The following is a 14,423-nucleotide window of genomic DNA, read 5'->3' as shown; positions in this document are numbered from 1 at the left end:
TCTCTGCGGGTTTTATTTGATTTTCATGATCATAGATCCTCACTAAGAACCAATTGAAATGTCGTTATGCAGGTCCTTGAGTTTCAGAAAGCCAGGCTGCAAAATTTATATTGAAAAGAGATAGTTGTGCTAAGTGTTCAGATAACTCTAAAGTTATGTGTCTAAACAATCAGGATTGTGCACTGCAAACTTCAACCTGCAAGAGCCATGGAGGATCTATAAATTGTAACATAGTAATACAATTTCCATTCTCCAATACAGATGAACACCTTAGAGTTCTCAAATTTAAAATCTATGTTTGTTTCAATTTATGGTTGTTTATTTTGTTAATTTTATTGAGTTACTGAAATCTAAAATCTTAAGTTGCTGTTTTTTTTCTATTTGCGTGTTTTAAGTTGGAGTTAGTGGTGGTGTAATTATTGAGTTTAGATTAATTATTTAATTTTTTGTTTTTGAATTTTCTGATTTTTTTTTGAATTATTAGAAATTATTTTTAAAAGTTTTCTTGTTCTATACTTTTGTTTTTGATTAATGAGTATTGTTAATTACTCATTATTTTATTATGAATTTTATTAATTTAAAAATTATTAAATTTAAATATTTAAAATTTGTATATTAAATTTTTAATAATTTTATTTTATATTTAACTAAATTGATTGAATTTCGATTAAATTTTGGTTAAATTTTTTGTTAAATATCTAAATCACTAAACCCGTCATTCTACCAATTTATTCACCGATTTAGTTCTTACAACTTTAAATTTTAGAGCTTTATTTTATATTATTTATGAAAACACAAGTATACGTTACTCTTATGTTTTTCCTCCTTATGTCTCAAACTTTGCCAACCTATTTTTACATATACAAAATTACAAATTCAACTTCTTTCTAACATTATTAATGTTTAGTCTATCTTTAAAATTTAAGTCATTTAAATTGATTTTTTTTTCTAAAATTAGGAGTGAGATTCGAATTTGAAACTTTTAATAAAAATAAAAAAATTATACTATTTAAGAAGTTAGAATTTATTGGCGTTTAAATTGAATTTAAATAGTTAAAAAAGTCATAAACTATAAAATTATAAGCATTCATATAATTGCATTTAATTCTAAAAATAGAATAAAATAAAATATCAAAAATAAGATATAAAAGATACTAATAAAAAAATATTATTTTATATTTTAATTTATTCTATTTTTTTATAAAAAAAGTTAGAAAAAATATAATAATATCCTCCTAACTTCCCACACTTTATGCACAAATTAAAAACTGTGGTTAGAATTTACATAATAAACAAAAAAGGACATGCACATAAGGAGTATTCAAACGTAGTATTTAGATAAAATTTTCTCTCTTTTATTTTATATAAATACATTTCCCAAAATTTTATATACCAAAGATATTGGAGCAGACGTGTGGATGACATTATATTTTGTTTTTCAATCATTAACTTGTGGATATAAGATTATCATGACAAGGGTTAAAAACTTGAAATGCTATTGCATCTTGTATGACTATGTGGATACTACAAAATATAATGTCAAGATTTTTCTACAATTAGCCGAAGTTCATTATAAATAATGTTTAAAATTAATTAATCTCTCTAGTCATACAACTTCTTTAAGCATATAACTCTTATTTTATATATACGCGTGTGTGTAATCATTTAGGAAAATTTTCAAATGTATTGGGAATACCGATATTCCAGTTATTTTAACCGTTGATTTCAATTAATATATATTATATATATTTTTTATAATTTAGATCAACGGTTAAAACAATTAGAACACCGGTACTTTTGGTACACTTAAAACTCTTCTTAAAATATTATTTCTAATACTTTTAATATATATTTTAAACGTGTATTCTTTACTATTATATATTCTTGCAAGCAACTATGTGCAACTGCACATGGATTTGTTTTAAATGCAATATACCGTAAGGCAAATGTGGAGCTTTGCTTCGACAGCTTCGTATTCACGTTGAGCTTGATGCAGTGCCTTCGAACACCTATATATAAAGATTACAGAAGAAATTTTGCTAATAAGTTTTTATGGAACTTGAATAATAATTTCATTGATGAACACATGCGTGCTTAGTTACAAATAAATATAGGTTTTAGGTTTGCAATTAATACTCTTCTTTAGAGGGCATATTAATAATAGCGCGTTCAAAGGCAGAACATGCTTCGGCCATGCGAGAAGTACGACCTAATAAGCTGCAACGTAACACACAAAGAAATATAATTATAACTAACAAATTGTTAATGCATGCCATTGTTAAGCCAACACCATAGATTTATACGAGAAGACGAAATATAAGCAACATCAATAATGAATTCCAGGGAATAGAATATTGATTATTAGATTCTGATTAATAAAAACTTATTGCTTCTTAAGTAAACTCTAGTTAATTTAATGACCAAGTTAAACTTGATGTGTTACTATGAAAGTAATTCACAATCCTTTAATATCATTAGAATCTTCACAATTAACACAACCAACTCAATACTTTAAGTTCTAAACCATCTTTGTTTGTTGTTGTATCATTTTGCATGAGATATTTTGTTGATTTAATTTGTTCATTGTCTACAATCAAATAGTGTATGTTTTAATATAGGTCTTTTTTAATAGTAGCGGATAAGTAGGTTTATGCTGATAAATAGTGTTTTAATAATAGGTTGTTATTAATCTAATTTAATATATAATACTCGACTCTAGATAAGTAGATATTACTAAAGAAAAAAGTGTTATAGTATGTTTTTCATCTTTAATTTGGTCAAAAGATAGTGATGGGTAGGTAAATATTTCAACTCAGTTTTAACTTGTACAAATTTATAACTTATAATATATCAAGCTGATAAATATGATAAGTTGTCAAGTTGATAAACGTAATAAGAGATATTCTTTTCTTGTATATTACTATAGGAGTAGTATAAAATAGATGATTAGGTTTAAACTAATGTATGCCATTTTTATGTGTTAAAATTGGAGTTGTTGTAGAGGGAATTGTAAGATTTTTTTTTTTGGTTGTATTTTTATATTTTAGGTACTAAGTTAGTAGTCACTTTTTTAGTTAGAGATGATTAATTTTATACTTTTAGTATCTTCTCTTTATATTTTAGTTAAGTATTTGCATAATTTGATTTGATATTTTGGATGTAATTTAGATTTGGGTTTGAGTGGAATATCATAAATTATTATTTTATATCTCTTTATCAGGAATTTAGTTTGGATAAAATAGTTATCCGTTTAAGATCTTTTTCAAATGAATTTGATTAAGATGGAGTAACATTATTAATTATCGTCACATTATATTTCATTAGAGATTTAATTAAAATAAAGTGGATATTCAGTTTTGTAACTTTATTTATTAGATACTTAAATTATACTGATTTTTTTTTTTTTGTATTACTTGTATAAATTTCACGCTTCTACTATCACTTTCTTTGCTAACAGATAATAAAATTTTAATATAAAACTCATACAAACTTATAAACAAAAAATACAATCCCAAATCACCTAAGTTCAAAATATAATTTTAGGGGATTCGATTATCTAATATTAATAAAAAAATATTGATAGTTTTAAGGAGAATTTTTCGGAGCTTATAAAATTTTCTCTAATTTATTAAAAATAATGTGAGAATAAAGTGGGATCTAACCTTTTATTTTTAAATCCAACAAGTAAATTTTAGACACTGTAAAAAAGATCTAGTTTTAAACCGTCATCATGTCAACTTAATTTGATAGGCAATCTCACCAAGCTCTTAAAATATTGACCTCAATATCAATAACAACATAATTTATAAAAAAAGTATCTTATTTAAAAAGAATAATGTTATACGACTTACCAAATTAGTATCTTTTTATTTTTTAATTTTAAATTTTAATAGTATAAAAATAAAATATTGATCTAAAATATTAACTAATATTGATAAAAAAAAGTATTAATCTTTAATATTTTCTTTAAAAAAATTTAAAAGTATACTTAACATACATGACACCCAAGTTTGTAAGAAATTAAACACACATATGATACAGGTTCAATCTTATATTATAACGTAATATACATGTACAAAAGAAAAATATTAAGGGATAAATATTTTTTTTATTAATATTAACGAACATCTTATTTTTATAGTATGGTAAAATATATTTTTTGTTATTGAAATTTATTAAAAATGATAAAATTATCTCTAAATTTTATTTTATTTTAATTTTATCTCAAAAATTTTAGATTTGCATTAAATACCCTAAATTATTGACTAATTTTTGAAAAAATTTAGGATCAATTCAGTAATAATTTTACAAAAATAATCTTTAATATAAGCAAATTAGACGTATAATTATCATATATTATTGCTGAATTGATCCTAAATTTTTTGAAAATTTAGTTGTTAAGAATATATTTAATACAAATCAAAAATTTTGGAACAAAATTAAAACAAAATAAAATTTAAGAATATTTTTAAAATTTTAATTTTGACAAATTTTAAGAAAAAAAATATACTTTATCTTTTATATTATTAAAATATAGAGTTTAAATTCAAGATTTAGAATTTAGAATATTGAATAAGTATAGATTGAAAATAATAAATTTTGTTATTCGTTGTATAATATATATTACTCATTTACTCTATACAAAATTCATATCATCGGGTAGTTACCTTACGGCAGCGCCTTTAATTTTATAAACGTACTCCAGCATCTGATCATAATCCCAATTATCATCTTGTTTTCTACATTAGAGGGAAGAAAAAAAAAAGACATGATTAGCCAAAAAATTACGCATGTAATTATTTTGATGTACTGATAAAATCATAACTCATAAGATCAAAACTACATCATCATTTCTGCCAAGCTTTTAAGGACGTCCCGGGTATCAGAGCAAAATGCTGGAATCACTTCAAGGAAAAAATGATCATCGATTTTCTCTTTCAATAAATAGATAGAACTAAAACAGTCATCCGCCAAACCCTATAACATCAAAGGAAATTATCAGAACAAGAACTATAACAATAAATCAATAAATCAAACTGTGTTTCAAAAATAAATCATCCTGCTAGGACAACCAAACACTACACACACTAAACAAACACAAAGACAAAAGCTTGGTGCCTCTATAGTTTCAAACTAAAACAACAAAGGACATCACAGCCAATCAAACACTAATGATATCAATAATTTTTCTCATAACATGCTAAAGTAAATAGTGTTACAACCATAATAAGTCTTCTAGAAAAGTTGACAGTATGTTTTTTAAGTTTATTTCCATTTCAAGGAGGAGTTTAGAGAAAAACCTCTTGCTTCATGGTTTGAATAGTTTGCAAGAGTTGCAAGTTCAAATGGGCGACTTCCGGCGGCATTGTTGAGAGTGAACAAATAAATCTTTTTTTTTTTTTTTTCAGAAATATATAGTGATAGAACAAGAAGAATCTGGTCCCGCATGCTCAATGTTATATATGTGAACTTGTTTAAATAAGCATTAGAAATGTGATAAGGTTGGATATTCACAAAAATTCTCAGTAAGCACGTTTCTTCAACATTTGTTAAGTTATTAATGCTATTAACCCAATATATTAATTTGGCATTAAACTTTACTCAAAATAAAATCTGGCATTAATATTTTACTAACTTTTATTTCCTTTTCATAGAGGTGTAAAGGAAAAAAGCATGAACTTATTAAGGTTTCCAAATAAACCATTAACATACTAAAGTTTGGGTGTTAACGAGAATAAAAATAAGGTATGAAAATATGATTGACTTCAAATTATTTTTAATAGGAATATTTTTAAAAACAAAAAATAGAACAAAATTAAAAATATTATTTCTATTTTTTTAATATTTTTAGTTTTAACTTTTGAAAATATTTTAAACTTAAAACACGGCATTTAGTTTTGGAATAAATGTTCTAACATTTTCTATACTCTATCTTTTTTATATGTTTTATGTATTTGCACGCTCTTTTTTTTTTCCTTCCTTCTCAGTTCTCAATGTCAACTCCTCCTTCAACATGTTATGTTGTAAGAGTATCCATTATTTATTTTTAGTTTATACAGACATTTTCTTGAAACAGTAATTTTTTTTCAAACTTTTTTTAATTTAATTTGACTCTTTCACTTTTTTATTTTAGACGTTTTTTCCTTGTATTTTTGGGCTACATAGATAAGGTAAGTAAAAAAAAGTAAAACTCTAATTAAAATTAAATATATATTTGTTGAATTCTTTTATTTCATTTAATATTGAGTATGTACTATCTAAATTAATACGTATTTATTGATTTTTTATATTTTTAGAGACGAGATAATCTCGTTTAAAGAAATAATTTTGTTATAAAAATATTTTTTTAAATCGATAATCAATTATAAAAGTATCAATAATAAAAATTAAAAGAATAAATAAAAACTTAAAAAATATTAACAAGAAAGGTAGCTTTTTGTTTTAAACTTTATTTTTTAACATTAATATTTATTTATTCATTATTTTATTAATAAATTATTAAAGAATCAATAACAAAATAAGTAAAATAGAACTAATTTTGGTTACAATTTTATTTTTTTAATTGATATTTTTTATTGTTATATATTGTCATAGAAAAAATAAAATTAACTACATATATACAAGAGATACCAAATTTTCAAAAATAGCATAATAAGATAGTAATTTATTTTGATACTGTATAAAAACTAATTGTTAACTTAATAAAAAAATTTTGATAAGGTTTCCAAATAAACCATTAACATACTAAAATTTTTGGTGTTTTCATTTTCATTTTTGATAAAAATAAAAATAAGATATGGAAATATGATTGACTTAAAATTATTTTTAAAAATAAAAAATAAAACAAACTTAAAAATGCTATTTCTATTTTTTAAATATTTTCAGTTTTAACTTTTGAAAATATTTTTAACGTAAAACACGAGATTTTTAGTTTTGGAATAAATGTTCGAATATTTTCTACACTTTTTTATATGTTTTATGTATTTTCACGCTCATTTTTTTTCTCCCTTTTCAATTCTGGGTCAACTCCTCCTTCTGCATGTTATGTTGTAAGATTATTTATTTTTTACTTTTAGTTTATACATTCATCTTCTTGAAAAGGTGATTTTTTATTTTTGAACTTTTTTTAATTTAATTTGACTCTTTTAGTTTTTTATTTTAGATTTTTTTTGCATTTTTGGACTACATAGATAAGATAAGTAAGAAAAAAGTACAATTTTAATTAAAATTAAATATATATTTATTGAGTTCTTTTATTTCATTTAATATTCAGTATGTACTATTTAAATTAATATGTATTTATTGATTTTTTTATTTTTAAAATTTATTTTTCAAAGATAAGACCATCTCGTTTAAAAAAATAATTTTGTTATAAAAAAATTTTTTAAATCGACAATTAATTATGAAAGTATCAATAATAAAAATTAATGACAAGAAAGTTTGTTTTGTTTTAAATTTTAATTTTTTTAACTTTAATATTTATTTATCTATTATTTTATTAATAAATTATTTGTTAAAAAAATATATTTACATCAATAATTTCTTAATATTAATTAATTGATTTCGTTTGGTATAAATCTAAAGAAACAATAACAAAATAAGTAAAATAGAATTGATTTTGGTTACAATTTTATTATTTTTTCAATTGATATTTTTTATTATTATATATTATCATAGAAAATATAAAATCAACTACATATATATACAAGATACCAGATTTTCTAAAATAGCATAATAAGATAATAATTTATTTTGATACTGTATAAAAACTAATTGTTAACTTAATAAAAAATTAAATAACTAAAATTCTTTATTTAATAAAAATATATTTTTGTAATTTTATAATATTAAAAATATCTTTTGAAAATGAATCAATAAACATATTTTTATTATCTTCGATACTTAAATATGAATATTTTTTTTGCAAACTAATTATGTTTTTTAAATTGTAAAAAGTTAAAAATAAAAATTATTTTTTAAAAATGAAAATAAAAAATATTTCGCAAACTAATATCCTCTAAATTTTTCTTACGAGATTAAATGAACAAAACCACTATTTTCGTAAATGAGAACATATACCTTAAGTGGGTATAAAAAAATGTGTCTAACATTAATTGTTATGAATTGTTCTCATACATAAATTCACCGTGAAAGGTTAAAGAATAAAGTATTGTTTTTATTTTCACTATTTGAGGTAAGTTTTAAAATTATTTATAATATTTAAATTGTTTTTATTTAAATTTTTAATATTTTAAAATTATTTTAATATTGTTTTGTCGTTGGTAATTTATTAACAGAATTAATGTGGGATAAAAGTGAGATGATTAAACAAAACGTCAAAAATTTAAATAAAACAAAAACGTTAAGAACAAAAATGATACATTAAAATTATCAAATCAAATAAAATGATAATGAATTTTAATAAATGAATTGCATTATATATATGAATTCAAAAGTTATACTAATACTTATAAGAATTGCTAACATATAAACTCCTAATAAAAAGTATGATATATATACAATAAAGTATAAATTATATTATTTTATCTTTAATGTGTATCGAACTTTTTTATTTAATGTTTAATTTAAATAAATTTTATTTTTAATTCTAAAATAAATTTTAATTATTTTTCAATAATATTAATTTTTAACTGTCGTAGTTATTCAATTTTTTTAATCACATTTAATTAAATTACTCTTAATCACATTATTTTCATTTTACGTCATTTTTTTAATTTTTGTACTTTTAAAGATTTTTATCATTAATAAATATTTGTAGAGTGACTAGTACATAAACTTTTGGAAAAAAAGAGAGCATGGTACATATACCATAAAATATAAATTATACCTTTAATTTTAAATTTAAAATAAATTTTAATTTTATCTTTCAATAATATCATTATGGTAGATAATTATTTAATTATTTTTTTAATTGTGTTTACGTAAATTACTCTTAATTACGTTATTTTTATTCTAAATAAATTATTTTTTAATTTTACTCTTAATATTTTACAAGTACGAGTAAATCTTGAATTTGTAATGTAATTTATTCTGTTAAAATTCACTATCATTTTACTTGATTTGCTAATTTTTTAAGAGTAATGTATCGTTTTTGTCCCTAACGTTTTTGTCTTATTTAAGTTTCTTACATATCAAAATTGTCTCAATTTTATCTCATCATCAATTCTATTAACAGATTATTAACAAGATGACGACATTATAAGATGATTTTAAAATATTAAAAACTTAAATAAAACAATTTAAACGTTAAGAACAACTTTAAGACGTATCCAAAATATTGACAATAAAAATAATATTTTACTCATGTTTAAATTAGAATTTAATTTTAAGACCACCACAACCACTATAAACATTAAAAAATTATATAGACATTTATTTTTATATCATTGAATCTGTTAAAAATGTTTGACTCACTTATTTTCTGATGAAAAGTTTCAGGTAGAATGACAGATAATTAAATGGCACTATAAAATCTTGTAATTATTGTTATATGACTAAAATATAACAATAATTGAATTCGAGAGCGAAGAATAAATTTTTTCAATAGTTATTTGTTTTTGGTCGCGGGGTGCGTAGAGCCTAAACTAAAATTAGTTTGAAAAGGCGAAGAAAAAAAAAAGGAAAAGCCTAACCTGTTATTTTTCTCCGGGTAGTGTTCTAATTCAATCTTCTATTGAGTCATAAGAATGGGCCAACTGGTACATTATGATATGCATCATGCTGATATGTATCCATTTCTTTCGGCTTAACGCAAAATGCTTGTACACTTATTTTAATTAATAGTAGCTAGATATAATTTTTTTCCCCTTTTAAAACAAACGGGGGAAAACGTTTTTTAAAACATAAAGGTCCTCACAGTCTATCATTAGCTACATCTTTTTGTATGATACTTACAATCCCAAAGTTATTAATATCTTCTACACAATTACATATCCATGTACATACTACTATACTATATCACAGGTTCATCATTACTATATATTTTTCACATCTCTAATGTTTCTAGAATAACATGCTACAAATCTGATGAATGGATTGGATTACAAGAACAAAAATGGACTCTGAAGCTTATACCACCCACCCAAAGGAACAAAGTGAATGGCAATTCAAGGTTTCATACAATGTAGGTCTGCTTCAAATTCTTCCGACCACGCTTCCCTCTGGGATTTGCAGTAATCAAGGCATTCACAAGTTCAGAGTCCTCTTCGGTAATCAGTATATTTGCTTTGCTCGGGTCAGTCAGCAGCAGCTTCGCCACGAGATATCCTGCAATCGACCAAGTCTGAAACAGTCGCGATTGCTTTCCAATGAACCGAGATCTCTTTGTGTCATAGTATTCCGGCCACTTGTCTCTGGATATTCTTCTCTCAGCAATTTCAACAGCTTTTGCAGCAATGTGAGGTCTATTCATCTTTATGCATGCAACAGTGAGCTGCAATAATAGTGATTAAACAAAATCCTCAAACCTTCATAAAACTCAAACAGTGTAATTTATCACTAACTAATAAAATTATTGTTTGTCATGAGTGACTTGGCCAATATAGCTAACCTGCCATAGCAATGTTGGCCAGGAGCCTGCATTATGGTAGGACCAAGGCCTGTAAAAAAAAAAAATAGAATGGCACAATAAAATCATTTGATGAACATTTCGATAAACCAGACATCGGAAAAGCACCATAGAAAAGATATAATACGTGTTCTTAGGATCGCTGCCTGTGATTATCTGCCACTCCTGACCTTCAAGAGCAGGGTAACAGATCTTGAATGGCATCTCTGCTACCAAATCCGACCATTTGGCTTCAATGAGGTCCAATATTGCATGTGATTGCTCCATGGTGGCCAAGCTGTTTACAACGGACCACAAGTTTCCAAGTGAAAAAAATCGAAAATCCATGTGAGCCGGTTGCAGGTTACCAATAAGATAACCTCCTTTGTTTGGCATCCATTCTACTAACCAAGGAGAAATCTGGTCTGGGTATATGTTGAACTTGTTAACTGCATCATATGAGTACTCCTCTGTCTTATACCGATAAATCTCATTTAACTTTTTCATATCAATCCAGTAATATTCTCTAATATGAAATGAAAGAGCTACTAGACGATTGTTCAATGCTCGTATAAGATCTGCTGATCCGTCTTCCGGAGTAAGCATCTCCCGAGCACAAAGTAAGGCAGAATAAAATAGTGCCTAGGGAAAAAAATGAAGAAACAATAAACGCAATGGAATACGCATTGGAGAAGCTCACTTAATCACTATTTAATCTTTGTTGCAAACATTTAATACAAGATACTTCTCATAATAAAATAAGAAACTAATTTAGAATACATAAAATTCAATATTTTCCTATGATTAATACATTCTACATTATGAGGTTTTCTCCTTCCCAGGAGATGAAAATTGATTCTCAAAGCTAGTCATAGAAATTAGTTTATTACAATGATAGGGATTTTAAAAGTTAAATGGATTCCAAAATCGAAACTTACAGATAAAGTTAAAATTCTTTACTTTTGCCAACTGTGGCAGAAACAATTTGAAGTTTCACCTGTTAGCATGGGATGATATTAATATCAACCACTTACACATAATAATAGTTAGCAACAATTATAAACTAACATCATCAACACCTTACTATGAAAGAAGATAAAGCTCATTCTAATTAGAATAAGGGATAGGAATGTTGTTCATAAATCTTGCACAAGATAATCTGTTTCTTCTTCATGCCAAATAGCACATATAAAAACATCATTTTTGCTCTATAAGGAAATGCACAACCATGAATAAGCATAAAGTTTTCTTTTTTTATCTTTAAATAAGTACCAATTAATTAAAACTTATAATTGAAGAAAGACAGGAAATTCTCTGTACCTGAATCTCCAAAGGATGCCCGTGAATTCCCATTCTCCGATCTATCATGCAAGAACCATCAGTTACTAATAGCGTTGGAAACATGTCAAAACCATCAGCAAGGCACAATCTCAAAATCATCTTAATTCCTGTTTGCACATCAATCCTCTCCTGAACAGACAGATCACCGGAGCATTTTCCATAAGCTCGTAATAAAATAATCCACCACAATCCTAAAGATCACATAAGAAATAAGTTCAGAAATCTAAGGAATGTTATATTAAGTTTCTTCTGCCATTTAAAACAGAGTTTACTGAACTGAACAGTTATTTTACCGGAGTCAACTGGAGCGACACGGCCAATTGCTGCCTCACCAAAGTCAGGATCCAAAACCTCTTCTGTTGCAGAATCATCACCATCTAGAGGAACAGTCCTAACCTTAAAACTAGCAGGCATCAAACCTTGTCCAGGACTATGACAATCCATTGTTTTCTCCCAGCTCTGAAATTTAGATAAATGAATTCAGCATATAAGAAATAAGACAGCTAAGATTCTGTGGTTCTCACTGGGTCAATTATATGCAATTAATGATCTAAAGAGGGGGAAAATGTTTTTAGCCAAATCAAGACAATTCACAAAGTGGAATCACTGTACTTCCACTTCAGCAAAATCTAATTAGGAATGTAATTCGACAAGGTTGTATTAAATGTTGCTAGGGCAAGTTATCAGGATCATAAGACTACTATGACTTTACCTGCAATTGAAGTGTATAAAGGATAAAATTGCGAACAATATCATGCTCTCCCTTCAATAGGAAAGCTATTCCAGAAGGAATGAAATCTCGAATGAAGACCTGGTCATAATTTAAAACATTGGAACTGGTTGGATCCTTTGCAGCAATAGTTCCTATAGGACTGCCACAATAATGAACTATAGATTCCCTTAGTAGATCCCATGCTTCTTCCTCAATGGAGAAGCTATCTGGGATAGTTCCATTTGCAATCTTAGATGTCAAAGCCTTTTCTTGTTTCAGTTGTTGAACATCTTGGAACTCAAGAATAGACTTTGCATTCGCCAAGTTGTTTACTGAATTTGATGTTTCAATATTATTCACAGACCATGCTCCATTTCCATCTCCTGCAGTTATGCCACTTGCACTCTCTGACTGCTGGCATTTGCATGTCTGAAACCACGACCCACTATAGTTCATATAATTGACCAAACTAACACCCATCGGTCGAAGTTGATGAGTTCTTCGTAACTGACTTAGAAGCATGCTAGAACATCTTATCGAATGCCTATGCCTTGGGGGTCTTTTCTTCACACATTTTACTTGAAATGTGGAATGTAATGTCAAATCCGAAGAGTTCACCAGGTGCTCACTATAACCAGTTTGAGTCACAGGCCTGCACAGAACCTGAACAACTGCCTTTGATGCTCCCAATGACATATCGCTTTGAAAGAAGGACCGTAATGGCTTAACTAAATATGCTACCTATATTCATTACATAAATTACATCAGAAACTACTTATGGAATATTCAGCAAAATTGGATGCCAACGAGAATCGAATCCATCTAGTAAATGATCGAAAAATAATCATATACTGCAATTTGTAAGAGAATGGAAGAAACACTATATCTTAAAGCCATATCTGGAATTTAAACTCATTCTTTTTCACACAAAAACACCCCGCAAAAAAACCGAGCGGAGTGATCAACATAAAATTTTTCTCATAAACCAAGTAAAGATTACAGTCACAACAGAAAAGCATGCTCAACAGTTTCTCGATTAAGCATCTTAGCTGAAACTGAGCTAAAATATATTTTTTTTCAAAAAAAAAAGAAAAGGACAAAAACTAGATGTTACCGTTGCCCAGAATTAAGCGAAAAGGGAATTTAACATTAAAATAAAAAATAATATATTATCTAAACAAAATCTTACAACACAATCAATTCAAATATCGACACATGAAGAGATGGAAATGGCAAGACGCATAAACAGATTTCATTACTAGAAAAAGAAAAAAAAAAAAAAAAAAAGCAGCAGCATGACACGTGGAAGTGTGGTCCAAAGCATAATTCGTTGGTAGGAAGCAAAGACATGCGAGATTGAGAAAGCAGTCTCTTGTTCTGAATGAGCTAACCTTTGAGCCGATGGAGACTATGGTGGCTCGTGCTCCTGGATCTTCAGATATTCTAATTACAAAAGACGTATCATCATAAAAAACCGCAAGTTAAGGTGATAATGTCCCGTCTCGGTTAACCCTTCTTCAGTTCTTCTCTTCCTTTTTTTAAAGAAAAATGATTTCTTATCATATTATAATATCATGAATTGTGATTTTTTTTATTTTTTAATAACAAAAAGTTATTCAGTATTCACTTTTCCCTCTATGGCACGTGACATTCTGACATTACCTCTGCGCCTCAAAAATAAATTAAAAGAAATTCAGGATTTTGTGCACCACAAAAAAATGCCGATCGGGGGATTTCTTGCAAACTCCAAGTCTTCATTAATTTTTTTGTTTAATCAGATCCGGAAATTAAATTTATGGTTGT

General features: G+C 26.2%; 1 protein-coding gene across 1 annotated transcript; it reads right to left on the bottom strand.

Annotated features, from left to right (window-relative positions):
* Positions 1 to 9,925: 9,925 nt before the first annotated feature.
* Positions 9,926 to 14,172, bottom strand: LOC107480327 (neutral/alkaline invertase 3, chloroplastic). Its single transcript, XM_016100456.3, has 7 exons — positions 14,012 to 14,172; positions 12,621 to 13,361; positions 12,202 to 12,367; positions 11,888 to 12,099; positions 10,716 to 11,209; positions 10,571 to 10,619; positions 9,926 to 10,453 (listed from the first exon to the last, which is right to left on the bottom strand). The coding sequence occupies exons 2-7, from the start codon at positions 13,314 to 13,316 to the stop codon at positions 10,136 to 10,138; spliced, it is 1,935 nt and encodes a 644-aa protein (XP_015955942.1). The 5' UTR covers positions 13,317 to 13,361; positions 14,012 to 14,172; the 3' UTR covers positions 9,926 to 10,135.
* Between the last annotated feature and the right edge of the window lie 251 nt (positions 14,173 to 14,423).

Source organism: Arachis duranensis, chromosome 3 (assembly GCF_000817695.3).
Source record: "Arachis duranensis cultivar V14167 chromosome 3, aradu.V14167.gnm2.J7QH, whole genome shotgun sequence".
NCBI lineage: Eukaryota > Viridiplantae > Streptophyta > Magnoliopsida > Fabales > Fabaceae > Arachis > Arachis duranensis.
This window is presented reverse-complemented; position numbering and strand designations above follow the sequence as displayed.

Bases quoted from the DNA above. Each gene is read 5' to 3' on its own strand.
- LOC107480327 (XM_016100456.3), bottom strand. From the start codon at position 13,316: ATGTCATTGGGAGCATCAAAGGCAGTTGTTCAGGTTCTGTGCAGGCCT. The intron at 12,368-12,620 runs GTAAAGTCATAG...TCTAAATTTCAG, and splicing joins TTTATACACTTCAATTGCAG to AGCTGGGAGAAAACAATGGA. The intron at 11,210-11,887 runs GTACAGAGAATT...TTTTTTCCCTAG, and splicing joins GGCATCCTTTGGAGATTCAG to GCACTATTTTATTCTGCCTT.